Source organism: Chlorella variabilis (assembly GCF_000147415.1).
Source record: "Chlorella variabilis unplaced genomic scaffold CHLNCscaffold_23, whole genome shotgun sequence".
In the NCBI taxonomy this organism is placed as follows: domain Eukaryota; kingdom Viridiplantae; phylum Chlorophyta; class Trebouxiophyceae; order Chlorellales; family Chlorellaceae; genus Chlorella; species Chlorella variabilis.
Window position 1 is genome coordinate 674,471 of NW_005435065.1, and position 14,823 is coordinate 689,293.

The 14,823-nt window shown below is 61.2% G+C and overlaps 2 protein-coding genes across 2 annotated transcripts; both read left to right on the top strand.

Moving 5' to 3' along the window:
• Window positions 1-2,250: 2,250 nt before the first annotated feature.
• On the top strand, window positions 2,251-6,126 carry CHLNCDRAFT_58951 (expressed protein; the record flags this gene model as incomplete). The annotated part of the gene is made up of 12 exons (XM_005844304.1): window positions 2,251-2,574; window positions 2,752-2,839; window positions 3,100-3,218; window positions 3,322-3,399; window positions 3,572-3,763; window positions 3,889-3,956; window positions 4,115-4,281; window positions 4,468-4,553; window positions 4,789-4,962; window positions 5,127-5,245; window positions 5,433-5,517; window positions 5,660-6,126. The coding sequence occupies 12 exons, from the start codon at window positions 2,251-2,253 to the stop codon at window positions 5,762-5,764; spliced, it is 1,605 nt and encodes a 534-aa protein (XP_005844366.1). The 3' UTR covers window positions 5,765-6,126.
• Window positions 6,127-9,278: 3,152 nt separating this feature from the next.
• On the top strand, window positions 9,279-14,231 carry CHLNCDRAFT_58952 (hypothetical protein). The gene is made up of 12 exons (XM_005844305.1): window positions 9,279-9,350; window positions 9,845-9,981; window positions 11,042-11,072; window positions 11,447-11,626; window positions 11,857-12,061; window positions 12,191-12,292; window positions 12,475-12,579; window positions 12,672-12,824; window positions 13,119-13,166; window positions 13,309-13,413; window positions 13,506-13,658; window positions 13,786-14,231. Exons 2-12 carry the CDS (start codon window positions 9,897-9,899, stop codon window positions 13,843-13,845), a joined length of 1,227 nt encoding a protein of 408 aa, XP_005844367.1. The 5' UTR covers window positions 9,279-9,350; window positions 9,845-9,896; the 3' UTR covers window positions 13,846-14,231.
• The last annotated feature ends 592 nt before the right edge of the window (window positions 14,232-14,823 follow it).

The following is a 14,823-nucleotide window of genomic DNA, read 5'->3' on the forward strand; positions in this document are numbered from 1 at the left end:
GGGGGGGGGGGGGCTGCCCTTCTCCACCCCCGTCCCTCGACACCGCCCCATCGGTTCACGCACCTTGATCAGGGAAGTGACGCCGCAGGGCGGGGGCTGGGTTGCCGCACAGCAGGCACAATTGGGTACCCTAGTAGGGCATGCGCAGTTCGGCTCCGTCGTTGGCTGCAGCAGTCGACAAACTTCGAGGGTGTGCCGAAAAGGTTCCGAAAGGAAGGAGAAAGGAACTTTGGGCGGACGAGCCAGGATTCTGCCGTTCTCCCGGTACACGGTGTCGGTACGCCCTCAATTCACTTTAGCAGCGGTTTCAACGATGTTGTTGGAGGATTCAAAGAGGTACCCTACGCAGGTGCGAGAAGTTGGAGGGAGGAACGGGATGTGTGTGTCTCGCCCGAGACATCGCTCAAGAGGTTTCAAAATTGACGAAGGACTCACTGAATATCAATACTAGGATCCTGTGTGGTGGGGGGGCAGGGGGACAGGGCTTAGGGAGGGGAAGATGCTGGTTGCGCTACCGCCGGCGGCGTGGCGAGCTCGAGGGCGGGAGACCTCGCAGCTGCAGGCACCTGCAGGCACAAAAACGAAACACCGCCTGCCACACAATCACCTTGGCTGCCTGGTCCCCATGGTTTTGCAGAGAAAACAGCACCCCCACCCTGCTCCAATCCTCCCTTGGCGGCAGCATACCTACATTGCGGCAGGCGGGTGACAGGGCCAATCTTTGGATCATGAGATCGACCGATTGCACCGCACAGACCCGGCAGGCCCCGCAGCCCTCCGGAGTACTCTCTGAGTTATCCGCGGTTGCATGCCAGGGCTACACGAAGAGGGGCACTCGGTGCAGGAACAAGGCAAAGATTGGAGGCTTGTGCTTGATCCACGCGCTGTCCGGGATTCTGCGTGCACAGGAGCCTCAGCCTACGTGCCAGGCCTACACAAAGAAGGCCAGGGGTCCGCAATGCACCTGCCCCGCCAGGCTCGGCAGCAAGTGCTGGCGCCACGCGGTATCCAAGACGCATCCTCTGCCCCTCGCCCGGACCAGCCCCCGCAAGTCCCCGGAGTGCGACATCAACAGCATCCCACACCGGACTGGGCGGAGCAAGCCTGCCGACCTGGATGTAAAGATAGAGCGCCAACACTCTAGCTTTGAGGTCTCTGGAGTCAAGGGCTCATCGGAAGACAGGCCCCCAGCCTTCCACCCACGCGCATCATGGCTGAGCATATGGACTCTCACGACCAAGTCATCGGCATCACCATTATGCTGTGCCAAAGGGTGCATGAAGACATCAACCGATGGCGCGCACGTGTGGAGGTGGGACGAGGCGCTGGGCAAGTTCAACAAGAAGGTGTGCTACATCGTGCCCACATGCCGCCCACACAACAGTAAGATATTTGAGTACCCCCGAGGCTACTTCCACACCAAACCTGGCATCTGGGTCATGAGTATGCTTCCCCACGCGTGTTACCATGACTTCCACATTGATCACTGACGCAGCCTTACATAGAACAATGCATAAAATCAAAAGTCCATTTACAAATCCAGCACCAACTCCCCTTGCCTCAGTTGGCTTTGTTATGCTTGTTCAGGGTCTGCTCTACTATCCTATCACGTTGGTGCCGTACAGGTCATTGCTTTATTGGTGCGTTGTCTTCGGACGTCAGCAGGGTCTGGCTCAGCACCCACACCGCCCTGGCGTGCTTCTCAGCTGTGCCGAAAAGAGTTGTTCGCTCCTGCGACCAACGCCACGGGTGGCTGCTGGCGGCACTGGCGGCACTGGCGGCAGCCCCAGTTCAGCCTGCGCCGAAGGCCAGCGCTGGTGTTGCGGTCTGCCCCGGACCTGCTAGTGATACAAATAAGAAGAAGGCATGCGAGGGAGGACGCACCAAGCGGCCAAAGCAGGAGTGTTTTCCTGGTCTTAGATTAGAATGCCGCACATGCACTTGCAGATTGGGTCTCAATGCCGGGGCGGTGGAAATTCCCCTGCTTCAGCCAGAGCGCTTCCAGCCGTGCATGCGCGGTACAATTTCGGCGCCCGCGAGAAACCACCGTCCCAGCGATGGTTGCTGTCTTGTTCTGCATTCTGTTATAGTTCCACCGCATCTTCTGCCGCCCAGCTCATCTGTCCTCAATAATTCTGCCTCTCCACACCTGCAACGGCTGTCTTGCCCAGCAGAAGAGTGGCAGGCATGCAGTAGCCGGCCCGAGCTATCGAGCCGCCGCCAACCAGCAGCAGCGGCAGCGGCGCGGCCATGCCGCACGAACCGCCGCTCAACGGCGGCAGCGGCGGCAGCAGGCCGCACCTGTCGTCGCCGCGCAGTCACCACCACAGGCGGCTCTCGCCACAGGCTGTCGCGTTGCTGGGACTCGTGCTGGCAGGCAGCGTGTGGGCGCTGCATCACAACCGGTCGGACGTAGGGGCGGGGGCAGCGGCAGCAGACGCGTCTGGAGCGGAGCGGCAATACAACCTGCAGCGATTGGATGAGCCGCCGTGCACGCTCAAGGCGCTGCCACGCAGCTCCCACAAGGCAGGTTCTGGTGGTGGCGGGGGCTGCGCCGCCTGCCGGGGACTAGATGTCAGGATAGCAGCCCTTGCTGCGTGGCCAGACACGCCTCACACCCGGCTGTGCCTGCACACGGCATCGGGCTGGGGGCCATTAGCTGCCTGCCTGCCTGAGCAGGTCTGTTGCATAAGGTCCACTGTACTTGCTCCTGTGCCTGTTCACCAGATCTGCCTCTGATCGTGTGTGCAGTGCACGTCTGGCGAGGACCCCAACCACCGCGTGTGCGAGTTCTCCAGCCTCATCCTGCACCGAGGCAACGCCTACTACCTGACTGACGGTGTGTGGGGAGGGGACCTGTTGTGTTGGGCAGCGCCCGTCTGCCAATGTGCGAGCTGCAGCTGGCCAGCGAATGCCCGATTTGGAGACTGTTGCAGAACGCTCGCACTGGTTGCTTGGTGTTGACCACCACTTGATACTCGCCCTAAGCCACTGGTTGCCCGAAACCCTGGATCAATTCTGGCGTGCTCCAGGCAGTGCCCAGGCGGAGTTGCTTGTAACTGCTGCTGAGGCATCTGCGCGGGCCATGTGCTGCTGCAGACCAGGAGCTGCAGCTGCCCACCGTGGATGTGACCTACCATCCAGCTGCAGACGAAAAGTACGCCCCCACGGTGCTACACCGCAGCGCGGCGGGCTTCCTTCTAGAGGGCGAGAACGAGGTGTGTGGGGAATGTGCGCTTTGCCTGCCTCTGCCTGACAATGCCTGCTGGCGTGCCCGCGCCCACCCACGTGCCTCCCTGCTCTTTGTGCTGCGCTCCACAGTGGTTCAGTGTGCCGCTGTCCTGGCTGTGGAAGGTGACCAAGCGGTGGGACAACCTGGCTCACCACTTTGGAGAGGACGTGAGTGGGCGCCCGCAGCAGTCTGGGTTGTTGGGTCGCTGGCACCCGGGCGCAGCATGCCTGTTGCATCCTCGTGGTGCCTCTCGCCTGCTGGCTGCCTGCTGTCCCCCGCCTGTGTCCCAGCCCCACCTTACCCCTGTTGTCTCTCCGCCCCTGCTGCGCTTTGAACCAGGCCGTGACCCTGCACAACACGCTGTGCCGGCACCTGGGGGAGTGCAGCTACCCGCCGCGGCGCGAGGTGCAGCTGTTCCTGCTGCACTCGCGGCAGCGCGGCGCCCTGCTGGCGCCAGTCAACGCCACGCTGGCGCGCTGCGTCACCGGCTGGCCGCCCGTCTACCGTGACGACTCGCGCCTGGAGCGCAAGGTCTGTCTGTGTGCAGCACCAACAGCAGCTTAAGCAGCACATGCTTGTTGTTTGTCAACAAGCTTTCTTTCTGCCATGTCTTCCCTTGAGGCGCCGTGCCACCTGCCTGCCGTGCCGCGCTGCAGACGGTGCTTTTAGACAAGGCCTGGTCGGGGATAGGGCCAGACTGTCACGCGCAGCGCGGCTGCTCCAGGTGTGCGCTGCTGCACCACCTAGAAGCTGGGCCCTGTGTGTCCATGCCTGGCTTTGAGGGCGCCCGTCAATATTCAGCAATGTGTGCATGCATTCTGCCAAACTGCCCCCACACCAACATGTGCCCCCCCCCATCCCTCCTGACTTGCTCATCCACAGCGAAACTGAGTATGGCGCGGAGCGGCAGGACAAGCGTGCGGGCATGGCGGCAGACGCGCTGCAGGTGTGGCGGGAGCGGCTGGGCGCGTGTTACGGCCTGGACGTGCACACGCCTGCCCCCGTGCAAAACAAGATTGTCCTGATTCTGGACAGGCCGTATGAGGCAGGTGGGTGGGCTGGGTGGATGAGTTGATGGGTGGGGTGTGGGGGCAGGGCAAGGCACTGTCCTGCCAGGCGTGCGCTTTTGAGCGGCGGGCCATGTTTTGAGTTGGCCTGCATTCGGTCAGCCAGCCGTGCATGCCCCTCCGGCTCCTTTCTCATGCTTACCACTCCTGCTTTACACTGCCCTTCAGGCCGCCACATGCTCAACGTGCGCAGCGTGGAGAAGTTTGTGCGGCAGCGCTTCCCCGGGGACGATGTGCGGCTGCAGTACTTTGAGGTGAGGGGGTGGAACGCACAGCAAAGGAATGACCACACCAAACAGTCCACCCCAGGATGCAGCTGCCCTGGCCTGTGCATAGCCTTGTTTCGCACCCTCATCAGTTCGCTCGCACCCCCCTTTTTTGTGCCCCAACCATTCGTCGCAACCTCTCACCACAAAGATTTGTCACTATCTCGCACCCTCTTTTGTACCCCTGCAATGCGCACTTGCTCGTGCACCCCCCTGTGTGCAGGACGTCCCCTTCCCCGACCAGCTGCGCATCATGGGCAGCGTCAGCATCCTGGTCATGGTGCACGGCTCGGCCATCGCGCTGTGGCCCTTCCTGCCCCCCAAGGCGGTGGCCATCCACATCTCGCCAGACGCGGAAAGCACCGACTCGCTGCAGCGCGTGTGGGCGGAGGCATATGTGAGCAGGCGGGGCGGCGCTGGCGGCGAGCTGGAGGAGTTCTGTGTTTGTCCAGGTGGCGACCGAGCAAGATGTGTGCAAACAGAATGCCTGGTGGTCTCCCTCCCCCTCGCTAGGCACCCACGCATGCCTGCGCACGCCTGCCTGCCCGCACACGCCTGCAGGTGCGCTACTGGGGCTTCACGGGGCTCAGCTTTGTGCCGCTGAACAACTCCGACCCCAGCCGCCAGCACATGCGGTGGGAGGTCATCTCCAAGCAGGAGGACTACCAGCGCCTGAGCGAGTGAGGCTGTGTGTGTGTGTGTGTGTGTGTGTGTGTGTGCGCGCGCTTATTCACCCCGCCACAGCCGCAGCTGCAGATTCTGGCAAGGGGTGGGACCAGCGTAGCTGGCAGCATTCGCAGGATATGAGCGCCTCTGGCCGGCCCTGCTGTCCCCCCCTCCCCCCCACACACACTTGCCGTCCTGCAGCGCGGACAAGGTGGCGCTGCTGGACAGGGGCGAGTGCCCGGAGCAGCTCAGCAAGACGTGCAGCTTCCACTGGAAGCGCCAAGAGGTGGGTGCGGTGGGCGAGGCAGACGAGCAGGGGCCGGTGCACACCCAGCAGGTTTCCAGTTGGAATTGACTCAAGAGAGTTGCCACAGTTCTGATCTGGCTCCGTTCCGTGCCTCCCTCGGTTGCTGGCTTTTCTCCTGCAGCTGAGCCTGGTGCTGGACCTGTCGCACCTGGGCTGGGCGCTGGATACCGCAGAGGCAGACCTGTTGCGGAAGGCAGGCAAGGCCAGTGCTGCGGGGAGAGGATAGCACGCTCATGGAGGAGCATTGCCCTCTTGCAGGATTGCCTTGGCTCGTCTCACTGCTCCATGACCGAAGCGAAACCGCAGTCGCCCATACTTCTGTGCTCTGGAACTGTTTGCCTGCTCCTTCTACCGTTCTCAGCGCCCGCGTCAAGAACGCCGTTTATGTGTATACTTGATACCTTTCCAATCAAACCTGTCCGGATTTTAACCTGGCTGCACCCATCTACTGTGTTAACCCCTCTTCACACACCTTGTTGTTCCGCATGCCAATCTCATTTCCTGTTTTGATGTACACCTGTTTAACATCAACTTTACATGTCTTCTGGTCGTGTCCGTGCATGTTCGTTGTTGAAAGTGAAATGTGCTCTCAGGCAACACACAAGAATTGATGAATGCAAATGTGAATGATGCCTGCTCCCGCACTGCTGGTTGAGGCGTCAACAGTCGCCATACTGAAGCGGTGGACGGCTGCTGTGTCGGAACTGCTGCCTCATCTGAACCATCAGCGGGCGTAATCACGCCGGCCTGCTGCCTGCTGCATTGCCCGCTTCTCATTGCCGATATGTGCCTATTGTTGTGCCCGCTTCCTGCTGCAAGATGCGGCCGGTATGAGGTATGAGCGCGATGCAATGGCACATGTGGCGGCTGCGCATCGTACCCCGCTGATCATGATCCATTGCCGTTCAAACACAAAGCTGCGCTGGCAGTCAGATAACTTATCCAGTCCCGCCAGCGGCGCGTGGCTTGTGTATTGGCCTTGATGAAGGCAGGATCGAATTCACGGTATACCGTACGAAAACTCCGTCAGGTCGGAGGTGTGCGAAGACGCGCAGGTTGTGGTGTTTGCAGAGTTGCACGAAGCAGGGCTCCAAGAACTCGGGCGCAATCTTGCCAATCTGCAGAGCGTCGTGTTCCAACACAAACCGGGCAAAGGCTGCGGTGGAATCGGGCAACTCAAACTCTGCAAAAAACTCGACGGCCGCTTCCAAGAGGGTCCTCAAGTCCGGCCGAGAATGGACAAGGGGCTGGAGGAACTTGCACACACGGGGATATGCTTGCATGATAGAGGGCGAGCCACCACAGGGGGGGCACATAAGACTTGGGACTTGGGGTAGAAAGATATTCCTGGAAGAAAGTGAGCGGTTAGTAGAAAGATATATTCCTGGAAGAAAGTGAGCTGTTGTTCTGTTCTCCTGATACTACTTGCAGGTCCCCCGAGACCGCTGCGACGCCCATTTGAATGCTGCTAATTATGGCGCTGTGTCAGTCTGATTCAGGTTTCTCCTGTATTTACATGATGGACAAGGGAGTACGGTTGGATACCCATGTCCTAATGGTCCTACACACACAGCTCAAATGCATGCAGGGATCGCAAAAAACAGTCAAGAGCTAACAGAGCTTTCCACATCTGAGAGACTCGTGTAAACTGCGATTTAAGACTTTGCTTCTTTGCATGTTCTTTTGCAATAAGACCGCATCTGAAGGAAATTTGGGGTGATTGCATCCAGACAGTCAAACTGGTCTGGCATATAAACTCCGCCTAATGAGGGCGGCAAGAGCTTGAACTGCTGGGGCGAGGCAAGGGCAGGCCAGGTTGTTCACAATCACGCAACACAAATCCCAACAAGAGTTTGGGGGGGCTGTATGCCACAAAAGCGTGGGCATGGCGCACCCTCCACAGCTATGCGCTCATGCACGTGCACGTGTGAGCGTGCACGCTCACAGCTCGCCCGACCCAGATCACCGCACACTCTGTGAACTGTGTCCTGGCATGCCAGCCCCGCCCGCCAGCGCTCTGGAATGGCGCTCACGCCCCACAGCGCGCCCGCCATCTGCCACGCGGCCATCAAAGGGTTTCTGTCGCTACATGATCTGCCACCCCGGGAATATCTTCGGCGTGAAACTTCAGTTGTTCCTGCCACAGATGCAATGGCACAGACGCAGGTACAACAATACGCAACAAACCTGCTCAGGCAGGCAGCAAATGACCCCCAGCCCGATGTCATGTGCAGGCACAGCCGGGTCTGGGGCGTGTCTGGCAACGAAGCAAGTGCTGCAGTCCCAACATCTAGCCCCCAGCGGGCGGCGCAGCCACCGCCACCCCCTGCGTGACAGCGCCTTGAGCGCTTGTATTGCCGCTCCGCTACATCGGCGTCTGCCGCCGCTGCCCCCGCCCCTACATCCGACCGGTTGCGATGCAGCGCCCACACGCTGCCTGCCAGCACGAGTCCCAGCAATGCGACAGCCTGTGGCGAAAGCCGCCTGTTGTGGTGACTGCGCGGCCAGGACAGGTGCGGCCTGCTGCCGCCGCTGCCGCCGTTGAGCGGCGGTTCATGCGTCATGGCCCGCTGCGGCCGCTGGACCTGGTTGGCGGCGGCTCAACAGCTCGGGCCGGCTACTGCCTGCCTGCCGCTCTTCTGCTGGGCATGACAGCCGTGGCAGGTGTGGAGAGGCAGAATTATTGAGGACAGATGGAGCTGGGCGGCAGAAGATGCGGTGGAACTATAACATGATGCAGAACACGACAGCAACCATCGCTGGAACGGCGGATTCTCGCGGGCGCCGAAATTGTACCGCGCATGCACGGCTGGAAGGCTCTGGCTGAAACAGGGGAATTTCCACCGCCCCGGCATTGAGAACCAATCTGCAAGTGCATGTGTGGCATTCTAACCTGAGACCAGGAAAACACTCCTGCTTTGGCCGGTTGGTGCGTCCTCCCTCGCATGTCTTGTTCTTTTTTGTATCACTAGCAGGTCCGGGGCAGACCGCAACACCAGCGCTGGCCTTCGGCGCAGGCTGAACTGGGGCTGCCGCCAGTGCCGCCAGTGCCGCCAGCAGAGGCCCATGGGGTTGGTCGCAGGCGCGAACGACTCTTACCGGCACAGCTGAGAAGCACGTCAGCCTCAGGGACCACGGGGCAGCTAGTACACTGGTTGCACAGCATGTCTGCAGCTCTGCGCAGCAGCGACTCAACCCAACCCGCCCCAGCCCAGGCGGAACCACCTGTCCCCGTTGGGCAACCAGGGCTGTCGCTGTCATCCAGTGGTGCAGTGCCGCTGTCTTCAACAAACTGTTGTTACATGTGCCGCAGCAGGACTCGGGCAGTGGTTTTCAGTGGCGAGATCTCTAGGCTTCCCAGCCAACCAGCGCACGGGGATTTTTTTTGGCGGAGATGCAACCAGCAGGCGCTTGGCAGTTGGTGGCGACAAGAAAGGCGCTGCCCCTGCTGCAGCTCTCTCGTGGGCCGGAGGGCGGGGCGGCGACGGTCAAAAGCAGTGCAGGTGTGGGCGTGAACGGCACTCTCGGCGTGGACGGCACTCTCGGCAGACGGCACTCTCAGGGGCAGGCAGCACCGGCTGTCCATTGCCAACGCCGAGCCCGAACGCAGTGTGCTACGACACCAGATGATGGGCACAGGCACGTGCTCTTCAGCCAAGCAAACAATAGCCCCGATCTGTCGCTCCTCCGTCAAGCCAGAAGCATGTCCACATCTTGTTGTAGCAGCAGCTGAGAGCAAGATGGCATGGGCCCGCGACTACTTGACGCTGGGCCTGCTGATAGCCTTGTTCGTGATGGAGGCATCGCACAATGTGGTGCCAGCTATCTCTCATGTGTAAGCCAGCTCGCACTGCCTCTCCGCCGCCGCTGCCGCCGCCGCCGCCGCCGCCGCCTCGCCGACCCGTTTGCGCTCTCTCAGCAGGTCTACTGTGCCCATCTCGGCTAAGTGCCCCCAGTGCCCAGAGGCTCGTGGCGGCGCAGCCGAGGTGGATTCAAGAAGCAAGGAGCCAGCTGCGACTGCCGCTGCGGAAACACAAGCAGGTGGAAGCAGCCGCCTGTTCGTGTTGCCGCCAACCTTCGCTGATGAGCAGTGCGCACGGTCGACAGGTCGTCATCTTCAGTCACCTCTGATGTTGCCTGCATGATGCAGGCATGGTTCCAGTACCACCCAAGCCAAGTCAAGAGTCCTTTCTGCTGGCCTAAGGTACCGCAGTTGGTGCTGAACAGGCAGACTACACCCAGCTGCTCTTCTGACCACTCAGCGGCCCCCTTTGTCCACTCCCCTCCGTGTTCTCCATCCGAGCAGGTTGATGTGGCCCAAGTGACCAACGTCCGCCGCCGCATGCTATACTGTCGGGATGAGGAGCTCTGCCCGCCTGCGCCTGGGGCGGCCGCCGCCTGTTGTAGCTGCACATCCACGGCACCGCCTTCCTGTGGCACCAGGTGCGGACGCGGGGCGGGCTGTACACCTAGCAGCCTGGCTGGTGACACCGCTGCCGGGGGCGGGGTGGGGGGGGGACGCTAGCGGATGGGCCATGCCTCGGTGTGCGGCTCCCCCACCACGGGCACGTCACGCCGTGCGCCCACTCCGCTGTCCCACCCGGCCACGCAGGTGAGCTGCATTCCTGAAACACTCACGAGGGTGGCGGAAGTGAGTTTGCTGAACCCACCACGCCCTGGCAGCCTCCACACATGTACATGTGGCACCGCCTCTGTCGGCGCCGCCGACTTGGCGGCAAGCCTGCAGCCAGCGGTTGGAGGGACCTGCCACGCCCCGCAGGCCCCTTTCGACTTTCCTGGCCTCTAAACCACAGGCTGCGGGCAGCCAAAGTGGGGCGCTGAATGCACGTCCACCTGGGACAGTAATAGTAAGTTACCCTACAGCTAGGTTAACCAACTGGATGGCGGCAGTCGACTGCCTCTTTAGAATTTCAAGGCCCACCCCTCGGACGGGTTGTTTACCGGCTTATAAGTGCTCTGCAGGCTGTCGCGCGCCATCCCCGCGCCCCCACCCGTTCTGGAACCAGGCCGGCGTTGGGCTATCGATCATCGTTGTGATAAATAAACCCGTGTCGTCGCGGCGCTCAACCCGTCATCTGGTCTGACAGCGCGGTTCATCCTTGCAGCTGCGAGCGCTCCTGCCCTGGCTGTGAAGCAGAGGTGTGCCCAATGAGGACGTCCAATTACTTTCAGGGGCATTGTGGCCGCAACCCTGGCAGCAGCAGCGGCGGCGGCGGCGGCGATACTGCTCGCTCGCTGCGCCTTCTGTTCAGTTGTGTGCTGGTGCTGCTGATTCATCTGGGTGAGTGGCGGTACTGCAGATAGCTGACCAGGAGGTGGCCTGCAGCAGGATCTGTGCAATGGGAGTCACAGCGGCGGCATGGCAACTGCAACTATCCCTTGCCGGTCCTCCCGGACAACACAATTTGCTGCGCCACAATGTCGCATGCTGAATGGCTGACACGTGGATGCACTGCCCTGGGTGCCTGCGCACTTGCCGCAGGCATGCCGACGGTTGTGGATGCCGCACCAACGTGAGGCGGCGGGTGCATACTGCTGGGTTGCACGCGACGTCGGTAGGGCATCAGCAAAGAAATCGTGCATTCTTGTTGGATGACATGCAGGCCACCAAGACCACGACCGCCGCGTCCCAAACCGCCTCCACGGCCGCGGCCGCCTTCGCCTCGGCCGCCGCCACGCCCAAAACCGCTGCCCAGGCAAGGAATGCAAGAGCACCATGTTCCCGGAGTTGTCTGCCTGCTGCTGCGCATGCTCCTGCTCGAGCTTGGCGCTGCTGCAAGACACCTGCGACTGTCTGCAGGGCAGGCAGCACTCCTGTTTTCCAAACATAGGCACAAAGAGGTGATCTTGTTTATTTTCGTGCTTGTGAGATGGTTCCTGGTCGCAGGCCAAAGCCGCCGCCAAGGCCAAAGCCGCCTTCCCCGCGCCCGCCAAAGCCACCGCCCAGGCCAAAGCCGCCTTCTCCTCGGCCCCCGCGTCCACCCCCAAGCCCGCGGCCCCCAAAGCCGCCACCAAGCCCGCGGCCACCTTCCCCCCGGCCCCCTCCATCTCCGCGTCCGCCGCCCAGGCAAGCAGTGCGGGGGAGCACCGCATGCTGGCAGAGCTGTCAGTCTGCCTCTGTGCAGAACTCCCATCCTGCACCTGCTGGTCGGCTGCCAGCCACGTGAGGCCTGGCTGAGCGGACCTCCTGAGTGTGGCCGCCACCCAGTTGTGCTCGAAGTGTGTCGGCACCCAGGACGCCCCTACACTTCTGTCCGTCACCAGCCTGCCATGCCCGACCTGTTTCACACGTTGCAGACCAAAGCCGCCATCGCCTCGGCCGCCCTCCCCCAAACCACCTTCGCCCGAACCCCCGCCCCCACCCTCGCCACTTCCCCCCAGCCCGCCTCTACCCTCTCCTCCGCCACCCAGCCCCACACCTCCCTCACCACCTCCACCCTCTCCCCAACGTGCATCGTGTGCCATAGGCCAATTTTCTGCAGATGGACTTGCACCATGCCAGGTAATGGTGGCAGCCGTAGAGTAGCCATAGCCGATCTGGTCAGCACAGTGGGCCGCTATCAGGCAGGCATGTGTGCCCGCTGTTGCACCTCACCAAATCGTTGCTCTCTTCGTCCCGCTGCCGCCACAGAACTGCCCGGCCGGTTCATTTGCCAATGCCACGAGCTCCATCCAGTGCCAGCCATGCCCGCCTGGATCTGTTTCCGATGAACCTGGCTCGGCATCATGCATGGCAAGCAACAGCAGCTGGCCCTAGCATTGCAGCAAGCTGCACCTATGCGGCAACTGCCTGGTGCGCATGTTGTTGCTGTGGCACACTTGGTTTGCTGGTACCTACTTGCGCTGGCTCCCCCTGTTGGCCCATCTGCTCCCTGCCCTGCTTGCTCTGCTTGCTGCACCCTGTGCCTGCTGCAGCCGTGCCCGATTGGCAAGTTTTCCAACGCCACAGGCGCCAGTGCCTGCCAGAACTGCCCTATGGGCACCGCATCCGGCTATTCCCAGCCTGTCACAAGCTGCGAGGTTGGTGTGAGCGGCGGGATACGATGAGGCCACTCGGGGTCCTCTTTCCGGCATATCCCTGACTCACGCCACTGCCTGTTCCGCGTATGCAGCCCTGCCCTGCTGGAACCTTCCAACCAAACGATGGCCAAGCCACTTGCCTCACCTGCATCCCTGGGACATACCGCAACACATCCGGCTCAATTTCCTGCCTGTTGTGCCCACTGGACAGCTTTGCTGACACCTATGGTTCAACCAGCTGCCAGGTGTGGGGCAGCTGTGGCTGCGACCTTGCTCTGTCCCTGGGCCACGTGCTGGATGGATTCCTGGACAATGCCCACAAAACACGAGGTCAATGCTGCGCTCCTGCGTGCACTGCTCACCAGCCTGCCTCCCCTCCCTGGCTGTGCAGAGCTGCCCGGCGGGCACTGGCACTAACAGCACTGGTGCCTCTGCACAATCTGACTGCCTTCCCGTGAGTGTGGGTGGGCTTGGTCGGTGGTTTGGGGGCTGTGTGGTGAGTGGCTTGGCTTCAAGGTGCGCTGATGGCTGTGCTGCAGGTCTGCCCTGCTGGGAGCTTCTCCGCGACAGGGAAGGAGCCTTGCCAGGTGGGTTTTGCCCTCGTCTGGTGCGCATGTTGTTGCTGTGGCACACTTGGTTTGCTGGTACCTACTTGCGCTGGCTCCCCCTGTTGGCCCATCTGCTCCCTGCCCTGCTTGCTCTGCTTGCTGCACCCTGTGCCTGCTGCAGCCGTGCCCGATTGGCAAGTTTTCCAACGCCACAGGCGCCAGTGCCTGCCAGAACTGCCCTATGGGCACCGCATCCGGCTATTCCCAGCCTGTCACAAGCTGCGAGGTTGGTGTGAGCGGCGGGATACGATGAGGCCACTCGGGGTCCTCTTTCCGGCATATCCCTGACTCACGCCACTGCCTGTTCCGCGTATGCAGCCCTGCCCTGCTGGAACCTTCCAACCAAACGATGGCCAAGCCACTTGCCTCACCTGCATCCCTGGGACATACCGCAACACATCCGGCTCAATTTCCTGCCTGTTGTGCCCACTGGACAGCTTTGCTGACACCTATGGTTCAACCAGCTGCCAGGTGTGGGGCAGCTGAGAGCTTGCCAATGCGCTTACATGTGCTGCGGCTTCCTGGTCGCTTGCTGCTTTCTTTTGCCGGCATGTGTGGCCACATGTTCCAAGCTGGCAACTGTTGCCTCACTTTGTAGGACTGCCCAGCCGGGACTGGCACCAACTCCACTGGTGCTTCCACCTGTGTTGCTACCTAGCTCATCCGGTCGGGAGCCCTTGAACCGGTCGTCAACTCCAGTTTGACGCTTGCTGTGCGCGTCCCTTACGTAGCGAAGCATGGAAGGCGCCTCGGCAACCTGACCATCCTGATAGGGCACCCACTTCCTGCAAAGAGCCTGAACTCCTTCAGGCAAATGTTCCTCTCGCTGCATCGCGCCAGCGCGCGCGAGTTTGACTGTACCCGTGTTGCTGATTGTTTCTGTTGCGGACTGACCACTGGGGAACCGCTCTTCATAAGCGCCACCTGGGGCCAGGCCCTTGCTTGCGGCAGCAGGGTTTTTTCTTTTCTCATTGTCCATTGATGTTCAGTCTGGTTGCCATCCAGTCTTCTCTGTGCCTCCCAACGTGCACGCCTTCATTTGAATAAGAAAAGTTTGTTGTACGTGTGTGGGCAGACATACAGACATAGACCCTGGCACACACACATGTTCTCAAGATGCTTGCTTGAGCATTCAGTGCGGGTGTTGCTGCCTGATGTGTTGCAGCGCCTGCCAGTCAGCCGACGCTAAAAACATCGACTCTGGTGGGCCAGATCTCACATGGCAAAAGTTTGTATATAGCAGGCTGACTCCTTAACCACTCGGACACCCCAACAGTAACCGTTGAGGACGCGATTCGAACGCGCGCGGGTTTCCCCATCAACTCGATGCTACCGAGCATGGCTCGGCGATGGCAGAAGCCATTTTCTTATAATATAAATGCCACAAAATTCAAGTTTCACAGTTCGTCGTTGGCCGCGCGTCTGACCTGAGCCTTGACCCCCTGTGTCGCCTGCCCTCTGAGGCGGTCCCCGCCCGCCCGCCTGGCCGCTCCCCCAGCTTCTGTGCCGGGGTGGGTGGCGTCTCTGAGCCGCTTGCGCCGCCTGCTGGCGGTCCTGGCCCTTGATCCCCCTCTTTCCCCTGTCTTTTGCCCCCCGTTTCCCCTCCTCACACCTCTCTGACAGTCACTGGGCTGGC

Bases quoted from the DNA above. Each gene is read 5' to 3' on its own strand.
- CHLNCDRAFT_58952 (XM_005844305.1), top strand. From the start codon at position 9,897: ATGAGGAGCTCTGCCCGCCTGCGCCTGGGGCGGCCGCCGCCTGTTGTA. The intron at 11,073-11,446 runs GTGAGGCGGCGG...TCCTGGTCGCAG, and splicing joins GTTGTGGATGCCGCACCAAC to GCCAAAGCCGCCGCCAAGGC. The intron at 12,062-12,190 runs GTAATGGTGGCA...CTGCCGCCACAG, and splicing joins ATGGACTTGCACCATGCCAG to AACTGCCCGGCCGGTTCATT.